This window comes from Pseudophryne corroboree, chromosome 5, assembly GCF_028390025.1.
Source record: "Pseudophryne corroboree isolate aPseCor3 chromosome 5, aPseCor3.hap2, whole genome shotgun sequence".
Lineage (NCBI taxonomy): Eukaryota > Metazoa > Chordata > Amphibia > Anura > Myobatrachidae > Pseudophryne > Pseudophryne corroboree.
Window position 1 is genome coordinate 451,194,268 of NC_086448.1, and position 13,591 is coordinate 451,207,858.

At 49.7% G+C, this 13,591-nt stretch overlaps 1 protein-coding gene across 3 annotated transcripts in view; it reads left to right on the forward strand.

The window, feature by feature from the left end:
* ELP2 (elongator acetyltransferase complex subunit 2) overlaps positions 1–13,591 on the forward strand; it is a 405,605-nt gene that overhangs the window by 78,488 nt on the left and 313,526 nt on the right. For 2 of the 3 annotated variants that reach the window (XM_063922926.1, XM_063922927.1), the window contains exon 8: positions 2,232–2,387. The exons of the other annotated variant lie outside the window; for it this stretch is intronic. In XM_063922926.1, coding sequence (XP_063778996.1) covers positions 2,232–2,387 — 156 coding nt within the window. The remainder of the gene's footprint in view (positions 1–2,231; positions 2,388–13,591) is intronic. 3 annotated transcript variants of the gene reach the window in all.

Below are 13,591 nucleotides of genomic sequence, written 5' to 3' on the forward strand. Positions count from 1 at the left end.
ATATACAACGGCCTTCGTCAAGCGGAGACTTTGCTTTGCGACCTACCGGTTCTGATTCAGTCAGACAACATCACCGCAGTGGCTCATGTAAACCGCCAAGGCGGAACAAAGAGCAGAGTGGCAATGGCAGAAGCCACCAGGATTCTTCGCTTGGCGGAAAATCATGTAAGCGCTCTGACAGCAGTCTTCATTCCGGGAGTGGACAACTGGGAAGCAGACTTCCTCAGCAGACACGATCTACATCCAGGAGAGTGGGGACTTCATCAGGAAGTCTTCGCAGAGATTGCAAGTCATTGGGGACTGCCTCAGATAGACATGATGGCGTCACGCCTCAACAAAAAGCTACCGAGGTATTGCGCCAGGTCAAGTTACCCTCAGGCGGTAGCAGTGGACGCCCTGGTGACACCGTGGGTCTTCCAGTCGGTCTATGTGTTTCCTCATCTTCCTCTCATCTCCAAGATATTGAGAATCATAAGACGAAGAGGAAAACAGACAATTCTCATTGTTCCAGAATGGCCTCGAAGGGCCTGGTATCCGGATCTGCAGGAAATGCTCACAGAAGATCTGTGGCCTCTTCCTATAAGAGAGGACCTGTTACAACAGGGGCCCTGTCTGTTCCAAGACTTACCGCGGCTGCGTTTGACGGCATGGCGGTTGAACGCCGGATCCTAGCGGAAAAGGACATTCCGGATGAGGTCATTTCTACTCTGATAAAGGCTAGGAAGGACGTGACAGCAAAATATTATCACCGTATTTTGAGGAAGTATGTCTCTTGGTGTGAGTCCAGGAATGCTCCTCCGGAAGAATTCCATCTGGGCCGTTTCCTTCACTTCCTACAGACTGGAGTGAATTTGGGCCTAAAATAAGGCTCCATTAAGGTTCAGATTTTGGCCCTATCCATTTTCTTTCAGAAGGAATTGGCTTCTCTTCTGGAAGTACAGACTTTTGTGAAGGGAGTGCTGCATATCCAGCCTCCTTTTGTACCTCCAGTGGCACCCTGGGACCTTAACGTGGTGTTGCTGTTCCTTAAGTCTCACTGGTTTGAGCCTCTTAAAACGGTGGAATTAAAGTATCTCACTTAGAAAGTGGTCATGTTGTTGGCCTTGGCATCGGCAAGGCGAGTGTCGGAATTGGCGGCTTTATCTCACAAAAGCCCCTATCTGGTTTTCCATGTGGATATAGCAGAGTTGCGGACTCGTCCTCAATTTTTGCCCAAGGTGGTTTCATCTTCTCATATGAACCAACCTATTGTGGTGCCTGTGGCTACGCGGGACTTGGAGGATTCCGAGTCCCTTGATGTGGTCAGGGCATTGAAAATTTATGTAGCCAGAACGGCTCTGGTGAGAAAAACAGAGGCTCTGTTTGTCCTGTATGCAGCCAGCAAGGTTGGCACTCCTGCTTCGAAGCAGACTATTGCTCGCTGGATCTGTAACACGATTCAGCAGGCTCATTCTACGGCTGGATTGCCGGTACCAAATTCGGTAAAGGCCCATTCCACTAGGAAGGTGGGCTCTTCTTGGGCGGCTGCCCGAGGTGTCTCGGCATTACAGCTTTGCCAAGCAGCGACTTGGTCGGGTTCAAACACCTTTGCAAAGTTCCACAAGTTTGATACCCTGGCTAATGAGGACCTCATGTTTGCTCAATCGGTGCTGCAGAGTCATCCGCACTCTTCCGCCCGTTTTGGAGCTTTGGTGTAATCCCCATGGTCCTTACGGAGTCCCCAGCATCCTCTAGGACGTAAGAGAAAATAAGATTTTAAACCTACCGGTAAATCTTTTTCTCCTAGTCCGTAGAGGATGCTGGGCGCCCGTCCCAGTGCGGACTACATTCTGCAAGACTTGTATATAGTTTCTGCTAACATAAGGGTTATGTTACAGTTTTGATCAGTCTCTGGCTGATGCTGTTTTGTTTCATACTGTTGACTGGTTCGTATATCCATGTTATACGGTGTGATTGGTGTGGCTGGTATGAATCTTGCCCTTAGATTAACAAAAATCCTTTCCTTGTACTGTCCGTCTCCTCTGGGCACAGTTTCTCTAACTGAGGTATGGAGGAGGGGCATAGAGGGAGGAGCCAGTGCACACCCATATCTAAAGTTCTTTTTAGTACCCATGTCTCCTGCGGAGCCCGTCTATTCCCCATGGTCCTTACGGAGTCCCCAGCATCCTCTACGGACTAGGAGAAAAAGATTTACCGGTAGGTTTAAAATCTTATTTTTTCTTTCTTTGTAGGAGAGGATATGTACTTGGCAAGCTGTGCCCAGGATGCCCTAATCCGTATCTGGAAAATCTTTGCCAAATCTGCAGTAGATGATGTCAAAGTTGATGATGAGTATGAAAAAAACTTTATCAAGCTGAAGGAGAAAGTATTTACAATAAAGGAGGATAGTAAGTAACTTATATGCTTAGCAAGCCTTTTACACTATGTTTGACTGTCTCTAAGCTAATGACCAAAATGGCTGGCTTGTCAAAGAACCAATCAACTTTGCTGTTACTTTTACATGGAATTAGTTCAATCTTCGTGTACACTTTATTAGCAAAAGTGTTCATAAAAGAATAAATGTGATTGCAAAAATATATTATTTTACTTGCCGTACAATTGCTCCAAAGTTACTATCATGAAGATCTGTGCTTTTTAGATCTGGTGTTGTTTTTTTATGTTTTAATGCAAATTTTCAATGATGTCCTATATATTACATTTAACTTTCCTGATCACTTGCTGTTTTTTCAATTGAGTTCAGTAAATCAACCCCCTTGGAGTTAAATTGAGATGGACATCTATAGCCATTGCAACATCTGTGGCGCCTTGAGATGAGTCACCGCTCTCTATTCTATTCTTGGGAGCATATGTGGGGGCTGAGTCTTATCTGAAAGTCCATGCAGGGCCTCACTGCGCATGCTAAAAACACAAGAGCAACAGTTTGATATATTGCGTTCCTAGTGAACTTTAAATAGTTCCCTGCCTTTCTCATGCCTACTTCATTGTTATGAGCCGCACTGCTTGTTCTAAAAAGGATAAATTGCTGCTGCTGATGGAAAGAAAATGAGAAAGTATTCAGTGGAGTCCAGCACTAACTTTAAGAAAACTGCCACTCCCTTGCCAGTTCTGAGATCATGTACTGTGTAGGCCTTTTGCCAGAGAGGGTAGCTGGTCTTGATATCTGTTGGGCATCTTACCAGGACAAAGCCATATTAACTAGAGTTATGTTTGTGTCAAAATCTAAAAGCGCATTTAAAAAATATAAAATACGTTTCTAATTGCAGTATACCCATGGTTCACATGAGCTGTATGCCCTCACATATGTTTGCATGTTTTGGTGAATAGGTTCAGTACGCACACTCTGCTTTTCGCAATACTTTCAGTAGTCCATTTAGTTTAATGGGCTTTCCACAGATATCAATCGACTATAGAGCCATCAATAAGAAATACTTTTTGAAAATGCCTATAGTTCTAGATCGAGCTAGATGCCCTGGTTAGCAGTCATTGCTCTTTGACAATTCAAGGGGACATGCAACCCTTTTATACGCTGTGTCAATGGTACAGGGGGTGGGGGGGGTGGAGGGAGTATAACTCCATATATTAGTGATCTGCATGTAAGAGCAGCTGTGGTCAGCATTGCTTAAATTATTATTAAAGCGATAATTCACTATTTCAGCAGCGGGGTACACTGTTATTCCATAGGGAATAACATCAGGGTGTAGAGTTGGATCTTGATCCCAGGCACCAACAGGCTAAAGCTTTTGACTTTTCCCAGGATGCACTGCACCGCCTCCTCTATAGCCCCTCTCCCAGGAACTGGAGCTCAGTTTGTAAGTTGGTGCCTGCAGTGCAGGTCACTAACCGGTGGGGCTGCGCTAGGCAGCCCTGAAAAGAGCTTTTTTTTTTTTTAAGACTTCAAGGGCCGCAGCACTTTATATGTCTTTGACATTCTGTGCTGCGTCTCCATCACCTCCCTCAGCGGCGCTGCATACTCCCACGGCCTGGTTCCCGGGTACTTGCAGCGGAGACATACTGGTTTTCTTCAGGCACACCACCGCTGTTATTCTCCAGGATCGCGTTGCTGCACTAAAAGGGGGGAGGTAAGGTAATCACGATCTGGCCTCAGGAGACGGATTGCGCTGCTGGCGTAGACTCTGTGTCAGAGGCGTATCTAGGGTAGGGCGAGTGGGGCATCATGCCCCACTCTCCCCCGTCAACCCTAAATGTGAGGGGAGGAGAGCTCAGCGTCTCTCCCTCCCCTCACCGCCGCTACCAGCACTAGCAGCTGCTGTGTCCGGTCTCAGGCGCTAGCCAATCAGAGCTTGCGGATCGGCTCCTGATTGGCTGCCGGTCCGCGAGCTCTGATTGGCTAGCGAACAGGTGCCAGACAGCCGCCGGAGACCTGGAGCGGTGAGGGGAAGGAGAGGCGCTGCGCTCTCCTCCCCTCACATAACAACAAGCCAGCGGCCGGTGAGTGACGGGGGGGGGGGGGGGTCCGGCGGCACGGGGGGGTCCGGCGGCACAGTGGGGCAAGTATCTGGCACCAAGTGGGGCCTGGCACTGTGGGTCATGTATCTGGCACTGTGGGGCAATGTAACTGGCACTGTGGGGCAATGTATTTGGCACTGTGGGGCAATGTATTTGGCACTGTGGGGCAATGTATTTGGCACTGTGGGGCAATGTATTTGGCACTGTGGGGCAATGTATCTGGCACTGTGGGGCAATGTATCTGGCACTGTGGGGCAATGTATCTGGCACTGTGGGGCAATGTATCTGGCACTGTGGGGCAATGTAACTGGCACTGTTGGGCAATGTAACTGGCACTGTGGGGCAATGTATCTGGCACTGAGTGGGGCAATGTATCTGGCACTGAGTGGGGCAATGTATCTGGCACTGAGTGGGGCAATGTATCTGGCACTGAGTGGGGCAATGTATCTGGCACTGAGTGGGGCAATGTATCTGGCACTGAGTGGGGCAATGTATCTGGCACTGAGTGGGGCAATGTATCTGGCACTGAGTGGGGCAATGTATCTGGCACTGAGTGGGGCAATGTATCTGGCACTGAGTGGGGCAATGTATCTGGCACTGAGTGGGGCAATGTATCTGGCACTGAGTGGGGCAATGTATCTGGCACTGAGTGGGGCAATGTATCTGGCACTGAGTGGGGCAATGTATCTGGCACTGAGTGGGGCAATGTATCTGGCACTGAGTGGGGCAATGTATCTGGCACTGAGTGGGGCAATGTATCTGGCACTGAGTGGGGCAATGTATCTGGCACTGAGTGGGGCAATGTATCTGGCACTGAGTGGGGCAATGTATCTGGCATTGAGTGGGGCAATGTATCTGGCATTGAGTGGGGCAATGTATCTGGCAATGTATCTGGCATTGAGTGGGGCAATGTAACTGGCATTGAGTGGGGCAATGTAACTGGCATTGAGTGGGGCAATGTAACTGGCATTGAGTGGGGCAATGTAACCGGCACTGTGGGGCAATGTAACCGGCACTGTGGGGCAATGTAACCGGCACTGTGGGGCAATGTAACCGGCACTGTGGGGCAATGTAACCGGCACTGTGGGGCAATGTAACCGGCACTGTGGGGCAATGTAACCGGCACTGTGGGGCAATGTAACCGGCACTGTGGGGCAATGTATCCGGCACTGTGGGGCAATGTAACCGGCACTGTGGGGCAATGTAACCGGCACTGTGGGGCAATGTAACCGGCACTGTGGGGCAATGTAACCGGCACTGTGGGGCAATGTAACCGGCACTGTGGGGCAATGTAACCGGCACTGTGGGGCAATGTATCCGGCACTGTGGGGCAATGTATCCGGCACTGTGGGGCAATGTATCCGGCACTGTGGGGCAATGTATCCGGCACTGTGGGGCAATGTATCCGGCACTGTGGGGCAATGTATCTGGCACTGTGGGGCAATGTATCTGGCACTGTGGGGCAATGTATCTGGCACTGTGGGGCAATGTATCTGGCACTGTGGGGCAATGTATCTGGCACTGTGGGGCAATGTATCTGGCACTGTGGGGCAATGTATCTGGCACTGTGGGGCAATGTATCTGGCACTGTGGGGCAATGTATCTGGCACTGTGGGGCAATGTATCTGGCACTGTGGGGCAATGTATCTGGCACTGTGGGGCAATGTATCTGGCACTGTGGGGCAATGTATCTGGCACTGTGGGGCAATGTATCTGGCACTGTGGGGCAATGTATCTGGCACTGTGGGGCAATGTATCTGGCACTGTGGGGCAATGTATCTGGCACTGTGGGGCAATGTATCTGGCACTGTGGGGCAATGTATCTGGCACTGTGGGGCAATGTATCTGGCACTGTGGGGCAATGTATCTGGCACTGTGGGGCAATGTATCCGGCACCGTGTGGGGCATGTATCCGGCACCGTGGGGCATGTATCCGGCAATGTAACTGGCACTGTGGGGCAATGTAACTGGCACTGTGGGCCATTTTCAGTGGCCACACCCCTTCTGGAGTGTAGCCACACCCCTTCTGGTGTGTGGTCACGCCCATTTCTCTGACGTCCTAGTGGATGCTGGGAACTCCGTAAGGACCATGGGGAATAGCGGCTCCGCAGGAGACTGGGCACAAAAGTAAAGCTTTAGGACTACCTGGTGTGCACTGGCTCCTCCCCCTATGACCCTCCTCCAAGCCTCAGTTAGATTTTTGTGCCCGAACGAGAAGGGTGCACACTAGGGGCTCTCCTGAGCTGCTTAGTGAAAAGTTTAGTTTTAGGTTTTTTATTTTCAGTGAGACCTGCTGGCAACAGGCTCACTGCATCGAGGGACTAAGGGGAGAAGAAGCGAACTCACCTGCGTGCAGAGTGGATTGGGCTTCTTAGGCTACTGGACACCATTAGCTCCAGAGGGATCGAACACAGGCCCAGCCATGGAGTCCAGTCCCAGAGCCGCGCCGCCGGCCCCCTTACAGAGCCAGAAGCAAGAAGAGGTCCGGAAAATCGGCGGCAGAAGACATCCTGTCTTCACCAAGGTAGCGCACAGCACTGCAGCTGTGCGCCATTGCTCCTCAGCACACTTCACACTTCGGTCACTGAGGGTGCAGGGCGCTAGGGGGGGGCTCCCTGAGCAGCAATAAAAACACCTTGGCTGGCGAAAATACATCACATATAGCCCCCAGGGCTATATGGATGAATTTTAACCCCTGCCAGATTACACTGAAAAACGGGAGAAAAGGCCGCCGAGAAAGGGGCGGAGCCTATCTTCTCAGCACACTGGCGCCATTTTCCCTCACAGCTCCGTTGGAGGGAAGCTCCCTGGCTCTCCCCTGCAGTCACTACACTACAGAAAGGGTTAAAAAAGAGAGGGGGGCACTAATTAGGCGCAGTATAAACAATACAGCAGCTATAAGGGGAAAAACACTTATATAAGGTTATCCCTGTATATATATATAGCGCTCTGGTGTGTGCTGGCAAACTCTCCCTCTGTCTCCCCAAAGGGCTAGTGGGGTCCTGTCCTCTATCAGAGCATTCCCTGTGTGTGTGCTATGTGTCGGTACGTTTGTGTCGACATGTATGAGGAGGAAAATTATGTGGAGGCGGAGCAAATTGCCTGTAATAGGGATGTCACCCCCTAGGGGGTCGACACCTGAGTGGATGAACTGTTGGAAGGAATTACATGACAGTGTCAGCTCTTTACAAAAGACAGTGATTGACATGAGACAGCCGGCTACTCAGCTTGTGCCTGTCCAGACGTCTCATAGGCCGTCAGGGGCTCTAAAGCGCCCGTTACCTCAGATGGCAAATACAGACGCCGACACGGATACTGACTCCAGTGTCGACGGTGAAGAGACAAATATGACTTCCAGTAGGGCCACACGTTACATGATTGAGGCAATGAAAAAATGTTTTACACATTTCTGATAATACGAGTACCACCAATGGGGGTATTATGTTCGGTGAGGAAAAACTACCTGTAGTTTTCCTGAATCTGAGAAATTAAATGAGGTGTGTGATGAAGCGTGGGTTTCCCCCGATAAAAAAACTGATAATTTCTAAACAGTTATTGGCATTATATCCTTTCCCGCCAGAGGTTAGGGTGCGTTGGGAAACACCCCCTAGGGTGGATAAAGCGCTCACACGCTTGTCAAAACAGGGGCTCTACCCTCTCCTGAGATGGCCGCCCTTAAGGATCCTGCTGATAGAAAGCAGGAGGGTATCCTAAAATGTATTTACACAACATACTGGTGTTATACTGCGACCAGCAATCGCCTCAGCCTGGATGTGCAGTGCTGGGTTGGCGTGGTCGGATTCCCTGACTGAAAATATTGATACCCTAGATAGGGACAGTATATTATTGCCTATAGAGCATTTAAAAGATGCATTTCTATATATGTGTGATGCACAGCGGGATATTTGTCGACTGGCATCAAGAGTAAGTGCGCTGTCCATTTCTGCCAGAAGAGGGTTATGGACACGACAGTGGTCAGGTGATGCGGATTCCAAATGGCATATGGAAGTATTGCCTTATAAAGGGGAGGAGTTATTTGGGGTCGGTCTTTCAGACCTGGTGGCCACGGCAACAGCTGGGAAATCCACGTTTTTACACCAGGTCGCCTCTCAACATAAGAAGACGCCGTATTATCAGGCGCAGTCCTTTCGTTCCCATAAGGGCAAGTGGGCAAAAGGTTCCTCATTTCTGCCCCGTGACAGAGGGAGAGGAAAAAGGCTGCAGAAATCAGCCAGTTCCCAGGAACAGAAGCCCTCTCCCGCCTCTGCCAAGCCCTCAGCATGACGCTGGGGCTTTACAAGCAGACAGGGAGGCAGTTTTGGAAGCCATTCACAAGCTGTATTCCCAGCAGGTGATGATCAAGGTACCCCTCCTGCAACAGGGAAAGGGGTATTATTCCACACTGTTGTGGTACCGAAGCCGGACGGCTCGGTGAGACCGATTTTAAATCTAAAATCTTTGAACACTTACATACAGAGGTTCAAATTCAAGAGAAGGGGACTACATGGTATCTCTGGACATCAAGGATGCTTACCTTCATGTCCCAATTTACCCTTCTCAACAAGGGTACCTCAGGTTTGTGGTACAGAACTGTCACTATCAGTTTCAGACGCTGCCGTTGGATGGTCCACGGCACCCCGGGTCTTTATCAAGGTAATGGCCGAAATGATGATACTCCTTCGAAGGAAGGGAGTTTTAGTTATCCCTTACTTGGACGATCTCCTGATAAGGGTAAGATCCAGGGAACAGTTGGAGGTCGGTGTAGCACTATCTCAGGTAGTGTTGCGACAGCACGGTTGGATTCTCAATATTCCAAAATCGCAGCTGGTTCCGACGTCTCGTTTTCTGTTCCTAGGGATGATTCTGGACACAGTCCAGAAAAAGGTGTTTCTCCCGGAGGAGAAAGCCAGGGAGTTATCCGAGCTAGTCAGGAACCTCCTAAAACCGAGCCAAGTCTCAGTACATCAATGCACAAGGGTTCTGGGAAAAATGGTGGCTTCCTACGAAGCAAGCCCATTCGGCAGATTCCACGCAAGAACTTTCCAGTGGGACCTGCTGGACAAATGGTCGGGGTTGCATCTTCAGATGCATCAGCGGATAACCCGGTCACCAAGGACAAGGGTGTCCCTCCTGTGGTGGTTGCAGAGTGCTCATCTTCTAGAGGGCCGCAGATTCGGCATTCAGGACTGGGTCCTGGTGACCACGGATGCCAGCCTGCGAGGCTGGGGAGCAGTCACACAGGGAAGAAATTTCCAGGGCTTATGGTCAAGCCTGGAGACATCACTTCACATAAATATCCTGGTGCTAAGAGCCATTTACAATGCTCTAAGCTTAGCAAGACCTCTGCTTCAAGGTCAGCCGGGTTGATCCAGTCGGACAACATCACGGCAGTCACCCACGTAAACAGACAGGGTGGCACAAGAAGCAGTCAATGGCAGAAGCTGCAAGGATTCTTCGCTGGGCGGAAAATCATGTGATAGCACTGTCAGCAGTATTCATTCCGGGAGTGGACAACTGGGAAGCAGACTTCCTCAGCAGACACGACCTCCACCCGGGAGAATGGGGACTTCACCCAGAAGTCTTCCACATGATTGTAAACCGTTGACATGATGGCGTCCCGCCTCAACAAAAAACTCGACAGGTATTGCGCCAGGTCAAGGGACCCTCAGGCAATAGCTGTAGACGCTCTGGTAACACCGTGGGTGTACCAGTCAGTGTATGTTTTCCCTCCTCTGCCTCTCATACCCAAGGTACTGAGAATTATAAGATGGAGAGGAGTAAGCACTATATTCGTGGCTCCGGATTGGCCAAGAAGGACTTGGTACCCGGAACTTCAAAAGAGGCTCACGGAGGATCCGTGGCCTCTACCTCTAAGAAGGGACCTGCTCCAGCAAGGACCCTGTCTGTTCCAAGACTTACCGCGGCTGCGTTTGACGGCATGGCGGTTGAACGCCGGATCCTGAAGAAAAAAGGCATTCCGGATGAAGTCATCCCTATCCTGATCAAAGCCAGGAAGGATGTAACCGCAAAACATTATCACCGCATTTGGCGAAAATTATGTTGCGTGGTGCGAGGCCAGTAAGGCCCGACGGAGGAATTTCAACTGGGTCGATTCCTACATTTCCTGCAAACAGGAGTGTCTATGGGCCTGAAATTGGGGTCCATTAAGGTTAAAATTTCGGCCCTGTCGATTTTCTTCCAGAAAGAACTAGCTTCAGTCCCTGAAGTGCAGACGTTTGTAAAAGGGGTACTGCATATACAGCCTCCTTTTGTGCCTCCAGTGGCACCTTGGGATCTCAATGTAGTTTTTGGGTTCCAAAAGTCACATTGGTTTGAACCACTTAAAGATGTTGGCCCTGGCCTGGGCCAGGCGCGTGTCAGAATTGGCGGCTTTATTCTGTAAAAGCCCTTATCTGATTTTCCATACGGACAGGGCGGAATTGAGGACTCGTCCTCGGTTTCTCCCTAAGGTGGTTTCAGCGTTTCACCTGAACCAACCTATTGTGGTGCCTGCGGCTACTAGGGACTTGGAGGACTCCAAGTTGCTAGACGTTGTCAGGGCCCTGAAAATATGTTTCCAGGACGGCTGGAGTCTGAAAATCTGACTCGCTGTTTATCCTGTATGCACCCAACAAGCTGGGTGCTCCTGCTTCTAAGCAGACTATTGCTCGTTGGATTTGTAGTACAATTCAGCTTGCACATTCTGTGGCAGGCCTGCCACAGCCAAAATCTGTAAAAGCCCATTCCACACGGAAAGTGGGCTCATCTTGGGCGGCTGCCCGAGGGGTCTCGGCTTTACAACTTTGCCGAGCAGCTACTTGGTCAGGGGCAAACACGTTTTGCTAAATTCTACAAATTTGATACCCTGGCTGAGGAGGACCTGGAGTTCTCTCATTCGGTGCTGCAGAGTCATCCGCACTCTCCCGCCCGTTTGGGAGCTTTGGTATAATCCCCATGGTCCTTACGGAGTTCCCAGCATCCACTAGGACGTCAGAGAAAATAAGAATTTACTTACCGATAATTCTATTTCTCGTAGTCCGTAGTGGATGCTGGGCGCCCATCCCAAGTGCGGATTGTCTGCAATACTTGTACATAGTTATTGTTAACTAAATCGGGTTATTGTTGTAGTGAGCCATCTTTTCTAGAGGCTCCTCTGTTATCATACTGTTAACTGGGTTTAGATCACAAGTTATACGGTGTGATTGGTGTGGCTGGTATGAGTCTTACCCAGGATTCAAAATCCTTCCTTATTGTGTACGCTCGTCCGGGCACAGTATCCTAACTGAGGCTTGGAGGAGGGTCATAGGGGGAGGAGCCAGTGCACACCAGGTAGTCCTAAAGCTTTACTTTTGTGCCCAGTCTCCTGCGGAGCCGCTATTCCCCATGGTCCTTACGGAGTTCCCAGGATCCACTACGGACTACGAGAAATAGAATTATCGGTAAGTAAATTCTTATTTTTTCCGCCGGCGCGCACATGCTTCTTTTTGTGTGGTTTTTTTTTTTTTGGGGGGGCGCGCCATTTTCCATCTTGCCCTGGGCTCCGAAAACCCTAGTTACGCCTCTGCTCTGTATCGCACAGGGACCCCACTATATCCATCAGGGCAAGGAGCACAGGTCGGATTTATTAAAATCCATTTGCAAAAGGCTCCACAGTACCTGTTGGTGAAGTCCAGCAGAGGGAATAAGGCGCTGACCTATAGCTGCTGTGTGGATTCCACTCTTGTGTATCACTCGTTTGCTATCGCTGTATTCTGTACCCTGGGGAACTAGGTGCGTCAGGGTCTCATATAATTTATTGTGCTACATGGGGTATACTGTTTGTATTTCTCACTGTGTTTTTCAGTCACCCCACACCACTGTTTGTGCTCTGTATTTACTGTCACAAAACACAGGGGATTATTTGCTGTTTTTTTAGTGTTTGTCCGGCTATATTGTACTATTACATCCTAAGGCTACATCCCACATGATGTCTGCTACACAGGGTGGGACATCCGTGGACGCTCCTGCATCATGCAGTGCTGTCATCACAGATTCACCAGTGGGGGAAGTGTTAGCTGCTGGTTCAGGCGTTGGGGGTCATAAATCTCCCAGTCCACCTGTGGTCGATCAAGACCCACCTTGGACAGCTTTTTAAAATATGCTGTCTACGATTGTAACGCGTCTCACGCCCCCTGTGGGGCCTCCTGTGCCATTACAGCCGCATATTGTCCCTGTAATTAATCCGCCATGGGCGGATACTTTGTCTACGCAATTACAGCAATTAAATCAAACTTTGGTTAGACAAAAGTCCACCACACGTCCCTCTGGGGCCAAGGGGTCATCTGAGCGGGACATTTCTTCCTCACAATCCACTAATATTTCGGATAATTCGTCCGATGAAGATGGGGAATATACTGATCATTAGACACTGATACAGTGGCTTCTGATGAGGAATCTGCAACCCAGGTTGATGTTCTTGACCTTGTGGAGGCTATCAAGCTGATTCTCCAAATTGATGATGACATTGAGCCCCCTGTTACAGCTAAGAAACCTGATAAGTTTAAACGTCAGAAGGCAGCTAAAGTAGTTTTACCACACTCTGACCTCTTAATTGACATACGTCAGGAATCCTGGTCATTTCCAGGAAAGAAGTTTTCCCTGTTTAAAAAGATGCTAGCTCGTTATCCTATCCCTGCGTAGTTGAGCAACAAATGGGGAAACTTCACCGCCGGTGGACTCTCATGTTGCCCGTCTTGTGGTGTCGTCTACTCTGCCTGTCACCACTGTCACCCCACTGAAGGAACCGACGGATAAACGTGTGGAGGGATGCCTGAAGTATATTTACACTCTTACTGGTGCATTACATAGACCCACTATGGCTGCCTCTAAGGCAGCAAAAGGAATTGAAGCATGGGTTCAGGCAATTGAGGAGGAGCTATCTCAGGATATATCGGACACTGCCAGACAATATCTGTCTCATATTACCACAGCCTCTCACTATATTGATGGCAACCCATTCCAAGCCTCAGTGTCCGTGGAGATCAGCCATCCAGTAAGGAGTCTTGTTCCATTGAGTGATAGCGGCAATCTCAACACCTCTGATTATCTACATGCAATATCAAAACCGCCTTATGTGAGTGGGACC